The 17,173-nt window shown below is 41.5% G+C and overlaps 1 protein-coding gene across 1 annotated transcript in view; it reads left to right on the top strand.

Moving 5' to 3' along the window:
* Nucleotides 1-4,005: 4,005 nt before the first annotated feature.
* Nucleotides 4,006-17,173, top strand: part of DNAI3 (dynein axonemal intermediate chain 3) — a 76,594-nt gene continuing 63,426 nt past the window's right edge. The window contains exons 1-4 of the mRNA XM_068965393.1: nt 4,006-4,069; nt 4,469-4,507; nt 15,394-15,575; nt 16,922-17,026. Of these exons, the coding sequence (XP_068821494.1) occupies nt 4,006-4,069; nt 4,469-4,507; nt 15,394-15,575; nt 16,922-17,026 (390 nt within the window). The remainder of the gene's footprint in view (nt 4,070-4,468; nt 4,508-15,393; nt 15,576-16,921; nt 17,027-17,173) is intronic.

The following is a 17,173-nucleotide window of genomic DNA, read 5'->3' as shown; positions in this document are numbered from 1 at the left end:
CACCCATGCACATTTAATAGCAACATTTGAAAAGAACTGGGTGCATATAATTGATCTGACGTTTCTTGGGATGGTTTATGTTAAGCTGAGACCTATACATTCAAGTAGCACCTGCCTGGAACCTGTGATTATTTTACTTCATGTGGCAAAGAAGAATTAAATTTGTAGGTGAACTTAAAATTGCTAATTGGTTGACCTTAAAAGAGAAAGATCATCCTTTATTATTGAGGTGAGTCCAAGGTAATCACCAGGGTTCTTAAAAGTGGAAGAGGGAGGAGGAAGAGAAGGTAAGAATATTCTATGCAAGAAGGACTTAAACCCACCATCACTGGTTTTGAAGATAGAGCCAGAGTGCCCACAAGCCAAGGAATGCTGAGGTCCTCCAATAGTAGGAAAAGGCAAGGAGATGAATTCTCCCCTAGAACCTCTAGAAAGGATGGAAATGTTGATGCATTTCCTTGTTGATACATTGATTTTAACCAGACTTTGAAACTATAGAACCGTGAGATAAATTTTTACTGTTTTAAGACACGAAGTTTGTGATAACTGTTTTAGCAGCAATAGAACACTAATACAGCATGCATATTGCTTATTCACAGAAGAAAAGAAGAGCGAAGCCGTTAGTCGCTCAGTCATGTGCACCCCATTGAGAGTAGCCCGAAAGGCTCCTCTGTCCATGGAATTCTCCAGGCAAGAATACTGGAGTGAATATCTATTCCCTTCTCCAAGGGATCTTCCCAACCCAGGGATGAAACATGGGTCTCCTGCTTTACAAGCAGATTCTTTACCATCTGAGCCACCAGGGAAGTTATTCACAGTTTAGGCAGAAGCCTTTTTTTTTAGATTGGAATTTCATAAGCTAAGAATAGAAGAAGGGGAAGAAGGACCAAGGAATCATTAACAATTTTTATTGGTACATATGCTGTGCCAGTTACAGAGGTCACAATAATAGGAAAGAAAATGAACCTCCATCCTCTCAGTATATAGTCTATTTCACATGCCCCCAATTGAGCTCCCAATCTTCCCTTTCAAAACGATTCTTCCTGGGGAATTCCCATCTCAATAAACAGCAAACCTATGCTTTCAGTTCTTGAGGCAAACTCACTAAAGTCATCCTTGATCTCTTTCTTTCTCTCAGAACCTGCATCCAAGTCATCAGCAAATACTGTGGGTTCTACAAAATCTATCCTGAATCCAGTCAGTTTTTCCATCCCACTCTCACCTCCCTGATCTAAACTGCCACTATCTCTTTCTTGGATAATTGACTGTCTTTTAACTGGATTCTCTACTTCAGTTCTTTCCTTGCTGTAGTCTTGGCATCACAGCAGCCACAGTGATTCTCAAAATGTGAATCAAGTCAAGTGAAGTAACTCCCCAGCTCAAAACCATCCAAAGCTCCCCACTTCGTTCACAGTGAAACCCAAAGTCCTTCTTTCTCCATGACCTAGCCCTCTTGTGGTACATTATATAATTGCCCCCAACTATCCACCTCCCTTGTAGGAGGATCATCATTCCGACCCATTCCTAGGCAAGCATACATTCTTATCCCCTTATCGGGATTGACTGTGTGATTTGGTTGAGCCAATGGAATGTAAGCAGAAAAAAGGACAGTGCACCAGTGCCAAGGAGAAGAGTTAGAAAGCATTACTCGATTTTATTAGCTCTCACTTTTTCTTCTGCCGCAAAAGTAGTATGTGTCAAATAGGCACTGCTCCTTCAGCCTGTGTCACAGAAAAAGACTGGAACCAACATCTCACCCACAGCCATAATAAAGAACATGGGAAGAAAGAAATGTTTGCTGTTGCATGTTACTGAGCAGTAAAGGGCATTTGTTTCTACAGCAAAACTGACTGTTAATATAGCTGCATTACCTCTCCAACCAACTTCAGGTCCTAGTCTTCCCCTGAGTCTCTCTGCTCCAACCATCACGACCTTCTTGCGTTTTCCTAAAGCGCCACACAAACACTTGCCCCAGAATCATTACACCTACCATTCCCTCCGCCTGGAAATACCCTTTCCTTCCCGAGATACCTGCATTTCCGGCTCCCTCCCTTCTCTTGGGACTTTGCTTCAATGTTGCTTACGTGAGGTCTCCCTGCTTGCACTCTCTCTCCTCCTACACCCCCCGCTGCTTTTCCTTTTCTCCTTAATAGTTATCATCATTTGAGGGACTGATTATTTTGTTCCTTTCTTTGCTGTCTCTTTCCCCACTAGAACACAAGCTCTATCAGGGCAGGGGTTTTGCCTATTTCTTCACAGCTATATTCCTAATACTTAGGAAAGCATCTGGCACATTATAGTCACTCAGTAAATATTTGTGAAATAAACAGTGTGTGGGGGGGTGTGTGTGTGCACGTCAGGTGAGTTTGGGTGACCTTCACAAGGTTTCTGTGTATTTTAAGTCGAATATAGCTGGGATAGAATATAGAGATGGGTACATTGATAAGAATCTTCTGAGAAGAAGACTAGGTCCAAGATGTGAAATTGCACTAAGGCTGGGAAGTAGGATGGAGGAGGCTCAGCAGGCTGAAACAGTGGGTCAGAGCCATCCATTGCACAATAATTAGCCTAAGGCCACTAAGCTGGTACAAGGGTCTATTTTTAATCCCTGCTGGTCAAACTCCTGAAATCACATCTTACCCATCTAACAAGATGGATCAGAGCTGATTATTGAGATGACAGGGATTTAGTGTCATGGCAATGACCTTGGACATGTTATATCCTGTCAAAATTGTTGAGTGATTCCACAGAAAACTTTTGGAGGTATTCTCTGAGAGTGCAAATAAAGACACAATGGTTAAATGTACACATTCTAGGACAAAAGTACTACTTAAATTTGGTTGTTTTTCACTCTAAGTGGTGTCTGCACTTTGCAGCCCCATAGACTGCAGCATGCCAGGCTTCACCATCTCCCAGAGTTTGCTCAGTCTCACGTCCATTGAGTCAATGATGCCATCCAATGATCTCATCCTCTCTCTCCCCTTTCCCCTCCTGCCCTCAATCTTTCCCAGCATCAGAGTTTTTTCCAATGAGTTGTCTTTTCACATCAGGTGGCCAAAGTATTGGAGCTTCAGTTTTAACATCGGTCCTTCCAATGAATATTCAGGGTTGATTTCCTTTAGGATTAACTGGCTTTCTCTCCTTGCAGTTCAAGGGACTCTCAAGAGTCTTCATCAACACCACAGTTGAAAAGTATCAATTCTTCAGTGCTCAGCCTTCTTTATGGTTCATCTCTTACATCCATACTTGACTACTGGAAAAATCATAGGTTTGACTATATGGATCTTTGACAGCAAAGTGACATCTCTGCTTTTTAATATGCTAAGTTTATTTATATCATTCAAAAATCATGCATATATATACACATTGTGAGTCTGTGCCTGCCTATGGACTTTAGGCCTGTGTTTGTAGCTGGGACACCTGCCGGGCGCAGGGGAGCACAGAGCAGCTTCCTGAAATGGAAACAGTAGCAGCAGGCAGGGGATCCAGCGTCCTCTTTTGTGCTTCCGTGGCAGGATCTGTGGCGGAAACCTTGACGTGTCTCTTGCCAAAACTTCAGCTTCAGCTGAATGGCTCCTCTGGAATGGCAAGATCTCACAAGGAAGACTGTTGTTGCAATAAACTTTTGGTCACAAAACACCCATTTGTGAAGATACATGTTGATTTGCTGTTGTTCAGTTGCTAAGTCATGTCCAGTTCTTGTGACCCCATGGACTGTAGCCCACCAGGATCCTCTGTCCTTGGAGTCCTCCAAGCAAGAATACTGCAGTGGGTTGACATTTCTTTCTCCAGGGTATCTTCCCCACCCAGAGATTGAATCTGTGTCTCCTGCACTGGCAGGCAGATTCTTTACTAGTGAACCACTAGGGAAACCCACATGATGATTTAGCCAAAGGCAAAACTTAGGAAATATTTTCTTATGTTTATTAGATGATAATACTTATTATTTGAAACTATAAATGATGCTAATGATATCCTCTCTTTATGCAGCTGAAAATCTGAGCCATGGCTCCAAAACCTCAAAAACGAAAGAAAACAAAACATGCCAAAACCAAAATGACACTACCTGGTAGGACTGTTTTTTCATTTATGAAATTTTTATGGATTTAGTATTTGTACATCTGTTAGCAGCCAAAACAACCATGGTATTATCTCTCAAACAGTTTTTGCTGTCATAAAGTCAAATGCAAGTGGAATTCAAAATATGGGGATTTATTATTTTTATTCATATCATTATAATATCAACTAAATATCATGTAATAAATGACATAAGTGTTATAGCAAATATATCATTATGAGATTATGTGAGAAAGACAATTATTCAGTTTCTATTTGATTATTAATAAATAGCTTAAATCTTCATTGTATATTTGCTTTTATGTTTTATGTTTTAAGACTTGGTAGAAGACTAAGATACATATCTGATTCAAAAATGTAAATTTAACATCATTTTATTATTATATTCTAGTTAGTGAAGAAGCAGAACCCTTGAATATGGAGAGCATGGGTAAGTGGAAATACAATTCAGAATCCATGTCCCCAGTTCTGCAACATTTTAATATGCAACAAGCAAGGGAGAATACTATAAATTGAAATGATTGAACAAAATATGCATGTACTAAAAGTATATCATGTTATTTAGAATATAAAATAAAAATTTTGAAGAAAGATTATAAGAGTAGAAGAGAGAATTTCAAACTAAACAGTCTCTTAAAAATCTAACATCCTATGAATGTTGAGAGACCTTTTGTAACTATAGAGTGTGTTGTTTATTTTGTAACAATAAAGTTGTTGCTTTTTTATAAAAATGTTTTTCAAACTCTGGCTCATGGGCAACATATATCTGTACGTCATGTTAGGGTTCTATTATTTCAAGGAAAGAAGCTGATTTTTAAGCAAATAAACTAGAACTTAAACAACCAAACTGATGATGTTCCTACTTTTAGAGACTAAATAATCTTATTCTAACAACTTTTATTTTTGTCGTTGTTGAAACTTTCTCTTCGAGTTTTCTTAGATGATGCAGTTCATGTTTAGAAACAGGGAAACACATATATTGTTGATTCACTAACATTGAACTCACAGCCAACAACACTGTAAGTCAGGCCTGGCGTGTTTATCTAATAATACACATGTGTTCTTATAAAGTACATCACAGCCTTCTTGCACGTAGGGACACTAGACAGCACTTTAGCTGTAAGCTCAGGGACCATTTTAAACAGGCAAATCATCAACACAAAGCACAAGAAATGTGGCACCACATCAACAGTAGAAAGGACACTGAAGTTTGACAGCAAGTAGAAGATGGTAGAGCCTCCTTGGCCACATGTACATTGGGTAACTCACATTTTTTGCCGCCTTAAAGCACGTCCACTAGTGAACGTGAAAGTGCCACAACTATTGATCTTGGGTTACAAATGCATTTTAGAAAGTGAGTTTGCAAGTACAAAATTTGTGAATAATGAGGAGGGAGCATATTTATTTGTTTGTGCATTTATATCCTATTCACACACACACCCATGCTGACTCGCCCTTGTGTGTGCTCGCTACCTCTCACCCTCTCTCTTCTCTCTCTCCCTCCTACACTTCTCTCCTCCCTCTCTCCCTTTCTTTCTCTCTCTCTGTTTCTTTCTTGCACACACACAAGCTTCAGGGGAACAGAAACTCTTGTTTACCCCTGTACCCCAATGCCCATCTTGATACAGAATAAACAATAAATATTTGTTGATTGAGTGAGTGAATGAATAAATTGCTTTCCCTATTCTTCCTTTCTAAATAGACCAGCAGCACTCCGCCCTGCTTCATTCTATGTTCTATCTCTCACCCAGTTTTCTCCTAGGTAGCACTTGTCACCATTTGTCCTTATTTGTTTCTGAGGGTATTTATAGGCTTAACATCTGTCTCCCCCTCTAGATTGTATACCCTACACTAGCACCATGTTTTTCGCGTAGTAGGTGCTCAGTAAATATTTTCTGACTAAATAACGAGTAAGCAGATCCATGACTTAGTATGCATGCATGCATGTTTCTTTAAGGAAGAAAAAAGAAATTTCAGCACTTTGTAGTGAGAGTTGAGGGGTTTGATTCAGCATCCCTTTGTCCTACAACCTCTGTCTCTACTCTCTACTCCCAGACTCCCTTGCTGTGGGCTCCTGTAATTGCCAACTGTCACTCAAGGCTTGGGGCTGTCATGCTGCTTGAGAGTAGGATTCCGTTTCCTACCAAGGACCAAGGAATCAACAGACTAGCTAAAAACAATGTCTCCTAAGGCTCTAACAGCCTTCCTTGGTGGCTCAGACAGTAAAGAATCTGCTTGCAATGCAGGAGACACAGGTTCATTCCTTGGGTGGGGAAGAGGCCCTGAAGAAGGAAATGGCAAGCCACTCCAGTACTCTTGCCTGGAGAATCTCATGGACAGAGGAGCTTGACAGGCTACAATCCATGGGGTTGCAAGAGTTGGACACTACTTACCAACTAAATCACCACCACCAAGGCCCTAACAGTCAGTGTCTGGAGGTTTCTAGAGATGACGTGTGATTTTTCCACATAATTAACATTTATCGAGCTTTGTGTCAGGAATACTTCTCTAATCGCTTTAGCCCTAGGAAGTTAGCGTTACTGTGGCCATTAGAAGATGGAGGTGCTGTGACTCCCAAAAGTTAAATAATTTACCCAAATTATGGGTCACACTTTAATACGGGTTAGAACATCCATGGTATATTAATGGCTTATGGCCAATATAACAAGTCATCACAAATTTATTATTGTACTGTATTATATTGAATCTGAAATGGCTTTCCCTGGGGTAAAATCAAATTGCTCGTAGGGCTGGTTCTTCTGGAGTCTCTGAAGGGATAGTCTGTTTTCTTACCTTTCCCACCTAAAGGCTCCCAGTGTTAACTGACTCTTGGCCCCTTCCTCTGTCTTCAAAACCAGCAGCGTATCATCTTCTAATCTTTCTCTGACTTTGACCTCTGCCTCCCTGTCACTTCTCCTCCTTGATATTGACCCTCCAGCCTTCCTCTTATAAGGACCCTTGTGATTTCACGTGACCCACCTCAGAAGCCCAATAACCTTCTCATCTCAAGATCCTGAACTTAATCACAACTGCAAGTCTCTTTTGTCAGGTAAGGCAACACGTTCACAGGTTTCAGGAATTAGGATATGGCTGTCTTTGGGGGAAGCATTATTCTGTTTACCACAAGAAATTAAGAGCACAGCTTTTGGAATTAGACAGATGTGGTTTGAATCATAATTCTGCCACTTAAAGACTGTGTGGCCACAAATGACTTCACCTTTTTTGAGCTTCTTCCCCATCTGAAGAATGAGGTAGTGACACTCATCTCATGAGCATGAGGCAGAAGGGAAATTAGGTAGTACATGCACGCTTCCTTACACAAGGCGGTCACAGAGAAGGTTTGCATTAACTGTTGTTACTATAACGGTAGGGAAATAGATTAATGAATGAGAATGAAGAGTCCAAAAATAATCTCACATATATATGGTAGATTGATTTTCAACAAAAGTGCAAAGGCAATTCAGTGGAGAAGAGACAGTCTTTTCAATAAACGATTTTGAAACAATTGGATATCTACAGGCAAAAAAGTGAACTTCAAACCATACTGCACATCATATACAAAAATTATCTCAAAATGGATCATAGACCTAAATGTAAAACCAGATATTATAAAACTTCTGGAAGAAAACATAGGAGAAAAATATTTGTGACCTTGGATTAGGCAAAAATTTCCTAGAAAAAAACACCCAAAACTGTGAATCCTAAGAAGTCTTTGCCTAACTGGTTTTCTCTTTTATGAAATTCTAGTCAGAATGAGCTAAAGAATGAGCTCTTGCTATGTGCAACAATATAAATGAATTTCAAAATAATCGTGCTAAGCAGAAGAAGGTAAACAAAAGCATATAACGTGCAGGTCCGTCTAGTCAAGGCTATGGTCTTTCCAGTGGTCATGTATGGATGTGAGAGTTGGACTGTGAAGAAGGCTGAGCGTCGAAGAATTGATGCTTGTGAACTGTGGTGTTGGAGAAGACTCTTGAGAGTCTCTTGAACTGCAAGGAGATCCAACCAGTCCATTCTGAAGGAGATCAACCCTGGGATTTCTTTGGAGGGAATGATGCTGAAGCTGAAACTCCAGTACTTTGGCTACCTCATGCAAAGAGTTGACTCACTGGAAAAGACTCTGATGCTGGGAGGGATTGGGAGCAGGAGGAGAAGGGGGCGACCGAGGATGGGATGGCTGGATGGCATCCCAGACTCGATGGACATGAGTTTGAGTGAACTCCGGGAGATGGTGATGGACAGGGAGGCCTGGCGTGCTGTTCATGGGGTCGCAAAGTGTCAGACACGACTGAGCGACTGAACTGAACTGAACTGAACTGATAAATAGTCCATAAAAAACAAACTACTGATCTATAGAAATGGAAAGCAGATCACTGATTGCCTGGGAATAAGGAGGGGTGCTGGGAGAAGGGGCAGAAAGAAATTTTTGTGCATTATGGTTGTGTTCTTTATCTTGATTGTGGTGATAGTTTCATGGGTCAATGCATATATTTATCAATTTGTACACTTTAAATATCTACGGTTTACTAGAACTATTTTTAGAAGAGTAAACCAAAGTGTTAAAAGAAAGATATGGATGAATGCATGGGACTTATGTACATACTGGTTCGGTATGCAGGATTGGCCTAATTGCCGTGTGGCCTATGATTTGTACTGCACAGCCTGCATCCTTGTGCACATAGGATTCCCAGCGAGTTAGTTGTGGAGAGCTTGAGTCTGTCTTGAGCCCCTGCTCTACCAAGCTACTAGGTGAATAACTGCACTCACCACATCCTGTGCAATGTACCTTTGTTACCTCCCTGACTGTGTGTGAAGAGGAGCAGGACCCTCTCCTGTGCTACTCTGTGTTCACACATTTGAGAGAAAGTACAGCATGCTAGATACAGTGCAGGGAATTTGGTTTGGAACCTAGGTCCCCTCTATCTAATTCCTAGCCCCTGACCTTGGATACTCTACTTGTGCTCTGAGGGCCTCAGTTTTCTCAGCTAAAAAATGCAGGCAGTTTCAGTAATGTCTTCAGAATGTTGTTATAAACAGTAAATAAATTAATAATCTGTGTAATGTGCTTGGCACAGTGCCTGGCAGTAGGTGCTTCCCAGAAGCTTCTATACAGCAGGCTGTTTTTCACTGATGCTGTCATTCACTCACTGCAGTGGGCTGGTAAAATGCCCAGCAGGTCTTGCCCCCGTGGAAGCACTTCTGACCTCTCCAAGCTTCAGGAGGCCCTGCATGCCTTCTACTCTGCTCCAGCGTCTTTCTCACCCTCCTGGACCAGCCAGTTTCCCACTCTGCTAGAGGCACAGCAGAGCCCAGAGCCCATCTCACCACAAATCACCAGCGCCTCGTTGTTATGCACTTACAGTGCTGTCTTCAGTGCAGGTCTCAAAGCCTAAATAACAGCAATTCTTTCATTAAATTTAGCCAGAGATCCTTGGGGTGTCCAAAAGTGTCAGGCCTTGCTCTGTTTAGTTTGGCTGTTGTTCAGATAGGGCATGGAGGTACTAGACTATAGTAGTTCTGTGTGGTCTACTGGCTACTAGTTGCCTACAGTTATTACTGATTGTAGATCCCAGCCAGAAACAGGCTAGTAATACTACTACCTTCTAGATAAAGGAATGTAAGATCCTATATTAAAGTTGCCTTGAAAAAAACAAGTTAGTGACTTCCCTGGGGATCCAGTGGCTGACTCTGCTCTCCCACGCAGGGAAGCCCAGGTTCAACCCCTGGTCAGGGTACTAGATCCCATATGCTGCAACTAAGACCCAGGGCAGCTAAATAAATATTTTTTTAATGCTCAGTTAGTGTGAAAGGATTATTTTTATGACGAAATCTCCCAGTAGGATTTGAAGTATGTTTAGTGACAGTGGGTGACATAGAACACATCTTGGTCTCTGCCCTTCCAGTTTCTTGGGTGGTAGGAAGCTTTTCTGGCCTTTGTGAGCACCTCTGTTCATGAAAGACAGCCAGGTGGCTGTCCTTTCCAGCTCTAGCTCTGTGTGGGTCTCACGGTTCCACCTAGTGGTTTTCTAAGGCAAAACTGCAAGAACTCTTACTAGGCATTCAGCTCAGTACAGTTCAGTCACTCAGTTGTGTCCAACTCTTTGCGACCCCATGAACTGCAGCACGCCAGGCCTCCCTGTCCATCACCAACTCCCAGAGTCCACCCAAACCCACGTCCATTGAGTCGCTGATGCCATCCAATCATCTCATCCTCTGTCGTCCCCTTCTCCTGCCCTCAATCTTTCCCAACATCAGGGTCTTTTCAAATGAGTCAGCTCTTTGCATCAGTTGGCCAAAGTACTGGAGTTTCAGCTTCAACATCAGTCCTTTCAATGAACACCCAGGACTGATCTCCTTTAGGATGGACTGGTTGGATCTCCTTGCAGTCCAAGGGATTCTCAAGAGTCTTCTCCAACACCACAGTTCAAAACATCAATTCTTCGGCGCTCAGCTTTCTTTATGGTCCAACTCTCACATCCGTTCATGACCACTGGAAAAACCATAGCCTTGACTAGATGGACCTTTGTTGGCAAAGTTATGTCTCTGCTTTTTAATATGCTATCTAGGTTGGTCATAACTTTCCTTCCAAGGAGTAAGCGTCTTTTAATTTCATGGCTGCAATCACCATCTGCAGTGATTTTGGAGCCCCCCAAAATAAAGTCAGCCAATGTTTCCACTGTTTCCCCATCTATTTCCCATGAAATGATGGGACTGGATGCCATGATCTTAGTTTTCTAAATGTTGAGCTTTAAGCCAACTTTTTCACTCTCCTCTTTCACTTTCATCAAGAGGCTCTTTAGTTCCTCTTCACTTTCTGCCATAAGGGTGGTGTCATCTGAATATCTGAGGTTATTAATATTTCTCCTGGAAATCTTGATTCCACCTTGTGCTTCCTCCAGCCCAGCGTTTTTCATGATGTACTGTGCATATAAGTTAAATAAGCAGAGTGACAATATACAGCCTGACGTAATCCTTTTCTTATTTGGAACCAGTCTGTTGCTCCATGTCCAGTTCTAACTGTTGCTTCCTGACCTGCATGCAGGTTTCTCAAGAGGCAGGTCAGGTGGTCTGGTATTCCCATCTCTTTCAGAATTTTCCACAGTTTGTTGTGATCCACACAGTCAAAGGCTTTGGCATAGTCAATAAAGCAGAAATAGGTGTTTTTCTGGAACTCTCGTGCTTTTTCCATGATCCAGAGGATGTTGGCAATTTGATCTCTGGTTCCTCTGCCTTTTCTAAAACCAGCTTGAACATCTGGAATTTCATGGCTCACGTATTGCTGAAGCCTAACTTGGAGAATTTTGAGCATTACTTTACTAGCATGTGAGATGAGTGCAATTGTGCAGCAGTTGGAGCATTTTTTGGCATTGCCTTTCTTTGGGCTTGGAATGAAAACTGACCTTTTCCAGTCCTGTGGCCCCTGCCGAGTTTTCCAAATTTGCTGACATATTGAGTGCAGCACATTCATAGCATCATCTTTCAGGATTTGAAATAGCTCAAATGGAATTCCATCACCTCCACTAGCTTTGTTCATAGTGATGCTTTCTAAGGCCCACTTGACTTCACATTCCAGGATGTCTGGCTCTAGGTGAGTGATCACACCATCGTGGTTATCTTGGTTGTGAAGCTCTTTTTTGTACAATTCTTCTGTGTATTCTTGCCACCTATTCTTAATATCTTCTGCTTCTATTGGGTCCATACCATTTCTGTCCTTTATTGAGCCCATCTTTGCACAAAATGTTCCTTTGGTATCTCTAATTTTCTTGAAGAGATCTCTAGTCTTTCCTGTTCTGTTGTCTTCCTCTATTTCTTTGCATTGGTCACTGAGGAAGGCTTTCTTATCTCTCCTTGCTATTCTTTGGAACTCTTCATTAAAATGGGTATATCTTTCCTTTTCCCCTTTGCTTTTCACTTCCCTTTTCACAGCTATTTGTAAAGTGAAAAGTGAAAATGAAGTCACTCAGTCGTGTCTGACTCTTTGCGACCCGTGGACTGTAGGCCACCAAGCTCCTCCGTCCATGGGATTCTGCAGGCAAGAATACTGGAGTGGGGTGCCATTTCCTTCTCCAGGGGATCTTCCTGACCCAGGGATCGAACCCAGATCTCCCACATTGCAGTCAGATGCTTTAACCTCTTCACCACCAGGGAAGGCGTCCTCAAACAGCCATTTTGCTTTTTTGCATTTCTTCTTTGGGGATGGTCTTGATTTCTGTCTCCTGTACAATGTCATGAACCTCCGTCCATAGTTCATCAGGCACTCTATCAGATCTAGTCCCTTAAATCTATTTCTCACTTCCACTGTATAGTGATAAGGGATTTGATTTAGGTCATACCTGAATGTTCTAGTGGTTTTCTCCACTTTCTTCAATTTCAGTCTGAATTTGGCAATAAGGAGTTCATGATCTGAGCCACAGTCAGCTCTCGGTCTTGTTTTTGCTGACTGTATAGAGCTTCTCCATCTTTGGCTGCAAAGAATATAATCAATCTGATTTTGCTGTCGAGCACCTGGTGATGTCCATGTGTAGGGTCTTCTCTTGTGTTGTTGGAAGAGGGTGTTTGCTATGACCAGTGCATTCTCTTGGAAGAACTCTATTAGCATTTGCCCTGCTTCGTTCTGTACTCCAAGGCCAAATTTGCCTGTTACTCCAGGTGTTTCTTGACTTCCTACTTTTGCATTCCAGTCCCCTATAATGGAAAGGACATCTTTTTTTGGGTGTTAGTTCTAGAAGGTCTTGTAGGTCTTCATAGAACTGTTCAACTTCAGCTTTTTCAGCATTACTGTTCAGGGCATAGACATGGATTACTATGATATTGAATGGTTTGCCTTGGAAATGAACAGAGATCATTCTGTCATTTTTGAGATTGCATCCAAGTACTGCATTTCGGACTGTTTGTTGACTATGATGGCTACTCCATTTCTTCTAAGGGATTCCTGCCCGCAGTAGTAGATATAATGGTCATCTGAGTTAAATGTACTAGGCGTTGGACACTGCAAATTATAGCTAGCAGTATGATTTTAAAGGATAACTTGCATGTGAATCAAGTCAACAGTTGTTTTTTGAGCACCTCCTGTATGCCAGGTGTTAGGATTAGTATTTTTCAGAAGATAAAAACTGGCAGTCTGTTTCTAATTTGTCAACAACTTACATTCCAAATGTTTGCTTATTATGCCAACTGATTGTACTTTGCAATATATTTCCATATATAATCAGTGTTATGCCTGTAGAGACTAAAAACCCCCAAATTACCTGAATAATTATATCATTGAGCCACGAGGGCTAGAAGTCAGGGTTTCTGTGGGAAAATAAGGTTACAATTCCTACTTGAAAGGCCACATGCACTTCTCCTCTCGATGATGCTCTTGTTGAACAGTGGAGGGAGGGTGTCAGACACCCAGGTGTGGGGCCTGGAGAGGATGAGAGTGGGTTCTGGGACTCTGGGAGCTTGTAGTTAGGGGACAGAGTTCTGGGGGGTAAACGCAGAACTGAGACTGGGGTGGTAGAAGCTAATGATATAAAAAGAAAAAGAAAAGGAGAAGAAGGCTTGAGAGAGGAGATGGCAACAGGCAAAATGATACCTTGTTCCCTTCCGTCCACTGTCCTAGGGCCTGCTGCTGCCCAGCACTGACCTGGGGTGGGGGCAAAAGGACAGGAAGAAGAGGAATGGAAGCCTCCTGAACCTCCCCTCCTCCTCTTCTGAGGGCAGTTCTGGGACTGGGGAACCAGAGGAGGGAAAAGGAACTCCCTATCCCACCTTCCTCCTCACTGCCAGGTTTACCAATATGACCTAATTGGAAAGTCAGTAGCTTTAAGATGTGAAGAACTGAATAACAAGTTTGACTGTGAAAAAGAGCCCTGGGGAGCAGAGGTACCTATTGAAGGGCCTACTAAGGGCAAACAGCACAGAGGTAGGAATGTCAGTAGGGAGGGAGCATTGATGGGCAGGGAAGGGCGAAGAGGGGCAGGCAGGTCTTCAGACTGGAGGGGAAGGCAGAAGGTCAGGGCTTGCGCTGATCAGCTGGTGGGCAGGGCTGCAGGCTGTCGCAGGATTCTTTGCTGTACAGTCAGAATTTTCTCTGTGAGGGCAAACGGGGTCACCTGGTGAGAGAGACCAGCAGGTGAACAGTGAGGGAGGGGGTGTTTTAGGAAGGCAATACAGGTTTAGGTTAGAGCCTAAAAGGGCGATAATACCTTCGAACCAAAATTTCACTTTTAAAACCTATCCTAAGAAAAGAATTTGAAATGTGATAAAACTTTATAAACTAGATATTTGTTTGTCAGTTCAGTTCAGTTCAGTCGCTCAGTCGTGTCCGACTCTTTGCGACCCCATGAATCGCAGCACGCCAGGCCTCCCTGTCCATCACCAACTCCCGGAGTTCACTCAGACTCACGTCCATCGAGTCCCTGATGCCATCCAGCCATCTCATCCTCTGTCGTCCCCTTCTTCTCCTGCCCCCAATCCCTCCCAGCATCAGAGTCTTTTCCAATGAGTCAACTCTTCGCATGAGGTGGCCAAAGAATTGTTTATAATCATTAAAAACAAATTAGAAAAATAAAAGTAATGCTTACCAACAACAGAGTGATTAAAAACTATGCTACAGAATTACACTAGTTTGAAATGATGCATTAGAAAAATTATATAATGTTATAGTAAAATTCTACTGACATAATGGTAAGTACGAAAGGCAGGATTTAGAATTTCATTTAAGATACTATTAATATGTATGGAGTGACTAAAATGAAACAAACAATATAGGTTCTCTCTTGAGAGATAGTATTATGGGTAATTGTTATTTCTGCCTTTTTCTCTTTTTTGAGATTTAAAAAATTTTATTTCATTTTCGAGTATAGTTGATTTACAATGTTGTGTTAGTTTCTTCTGTACAAAGAAGTGATTCAGTTACACACATCCATATATTTATTGTTTTTCAGATTCTTTCCTATTAGGTTTTTACAGAACATTGAGTAGTGTTCCCTGTGCTAATCAGTAGGTCCTTATTTATTATCTATTTTAAATATAATAGTGAGTATATATCAATCCCAAACTCCCAATTTCCCACTCTCCCCCACCACATTTCCCCTTTGGTTACCATAAGTTTGTTTTCTAAGTCTGTGAGTCTGTTTCTGTTTTATAAATAAATTTATTTGCTGACATTTCTTATAATGGACAAACTTACTTTTAAAATATGAACAATGATTTTAAAGTCTTTTAAAATTTTAACCAAGACAATTATTTAAAGCAAACAACTGCATATTTCCTAGTGTTCATATTTTAAATGGTTATATTTAATGTCTAAATTCACTTTGCCTTTCCCAGGTCATCCAGAAATTTATCCTTTAGTGTTAACTACCAAGACCCAGGAAATATTTAACTGCAGAGTAGAAGAAGATGTCACAGAAGAACAACCTTACAAACTTATCAAAAAAGAAGATATTTTTGCAGACTTTGCAAACAGAGCTGCAGTATCTGATTTCTACCCAGTCAAAAACATTGTTCAGGTAAGTATGTCACCCCTCTTTATTTTTCAGCCTTACCTCAAGAGGTTCCTGATACATAATCGCAAAATTTGAAGAGATTCTTGAGCTCAAATCTGACTTTGATATCTTGTCCATGTCTCTTTGGGAATCCTTCTCAATGACCCTTTGTGAAAAACAAACTCCTATCAGTGACAGATTGTCTTATTCCACACCCAGAAAAGCTCGTTCTTGCCCTGTTTTAACTAGAAAGGGAACCTACTCTATTTTCCCATACTGCTTTGATTGTAAACATTCATAATTTTAGTCCTAATTTGTCAGCAAACATGCTAAAGGGTACAACACCAGATAAAAGGAATACTCCTTTTTTTCCTTGTTAGAAATAAAATTGCATGGTAAATTTCCCTGAACCCATTGTGCTTTTTATTTTTTTCCTTTCTTTTTTAAACTTTTTATTTTGTATTGGGTTATTAAAGTTGGCTTAAAGCTCAACATTCAGAAAACGAAGATCATGGCATCACTTCATGGGAAGTAGATGGGGAAACAGTGGAAACGGTGGCTGACTTTATTTTGGGGGGCTCCAAAATCACTGCAGATGGTGATTGCAGCCATGAAATTCAAAGACGCTTACTCCTTGGAAGGAAAGTTATGACCAACCTAGATAGTATATTCAAAAGCAGAGACATTACTTTGCCGACTAAGGTCTGTCTAGTCAAGGCTATGGTTTTTCCTGTGGTCATGTATGGATGTGAGAGTTGGACTGTGAAGAAGGCTGAGTGCCGAAGAATTGATGCTTTTGAACTGTGGTGTTGGAGAAGACTCTTGAGAGTCCCTTGGACTGCAAGGAGATCCAACCAGTCCATTCTGAAGGAGATCAGCCCTGGGATTTCTTTGGAAGGAATGATGCTAAAGCTGAAGCTCCAGTACTTTGGCCACCTCATGCAAAGAGTTGACTCATTGGAAAAGACTCTGATGTTGGGAGGGATTGGGGGCAGGAAGAGAAGGGGACAACAGAGGATAAGATGGCTGGATGGCATCAGGGACTCGATGGACGTGAGTCTGAGTGAACTCCGGGAGTTGGTGATGGACAGGGAGGCCTGGCGTGCTGCGATTCATGGGGTCACAAAGAGTCAGACATGACTGACCGACTGAACTGAACTGAACTGATAGCCAATTATCCACCCATTGTGTTTCAAGAGCTTTTGTAAGTTAATAAAATAACTTTGCAATTTGGGGTTATTAACAATAGATTAGCACTATGGTTATCTTCTATGATGGATTGATTAAAGAAATATTAATTTTGTGTCAATATCTGAATAAGCTGAATGACTGCTGAACATTAACCTTCTCTTTTGATTATGTTTTTGTAGGAATATCCTGGAGATGAGCTTCTCCTTGTTTACGATAGAGACTTCAAGTATGGACTTAACTTTTATCTTATTGGAACTGAAGAGGGCAAGGAAAACTATTTCAATGTAAGCCCACCCTAAGTCAGTGCAACCTGTTGATTGTCAGAAGGAAGCACTGCCTCTGGGGGTGGGGAGCAGACATGTTCCTGATTATTCTCGTTCGGCTCTGATTCCCTGGGGCCTGGAGGAGGTGAGCAGTAAGTGTGCAGTGAG

The sequence above is a fragment of the Capricornis sumatraensis genome, chromosome 2 (assembly GCF_032405125.1).
Source record: "Capricornis sumatraensis isolate serow.1 chromosome 2, serow.2, whole genome shotgun sequence".
Taxonomy (NCBI): Eukaryota; Metazoa; Chordata; class Mammalia; order Artiodactyla; family Bovidae; genus Capricornis; species Capricornis sumatraensis.
The sequence above is the reverse complement of the archived record's forward strand: the minus strand, read 5'-3'. Positions and strand labels throughout refer to the sequence as shown.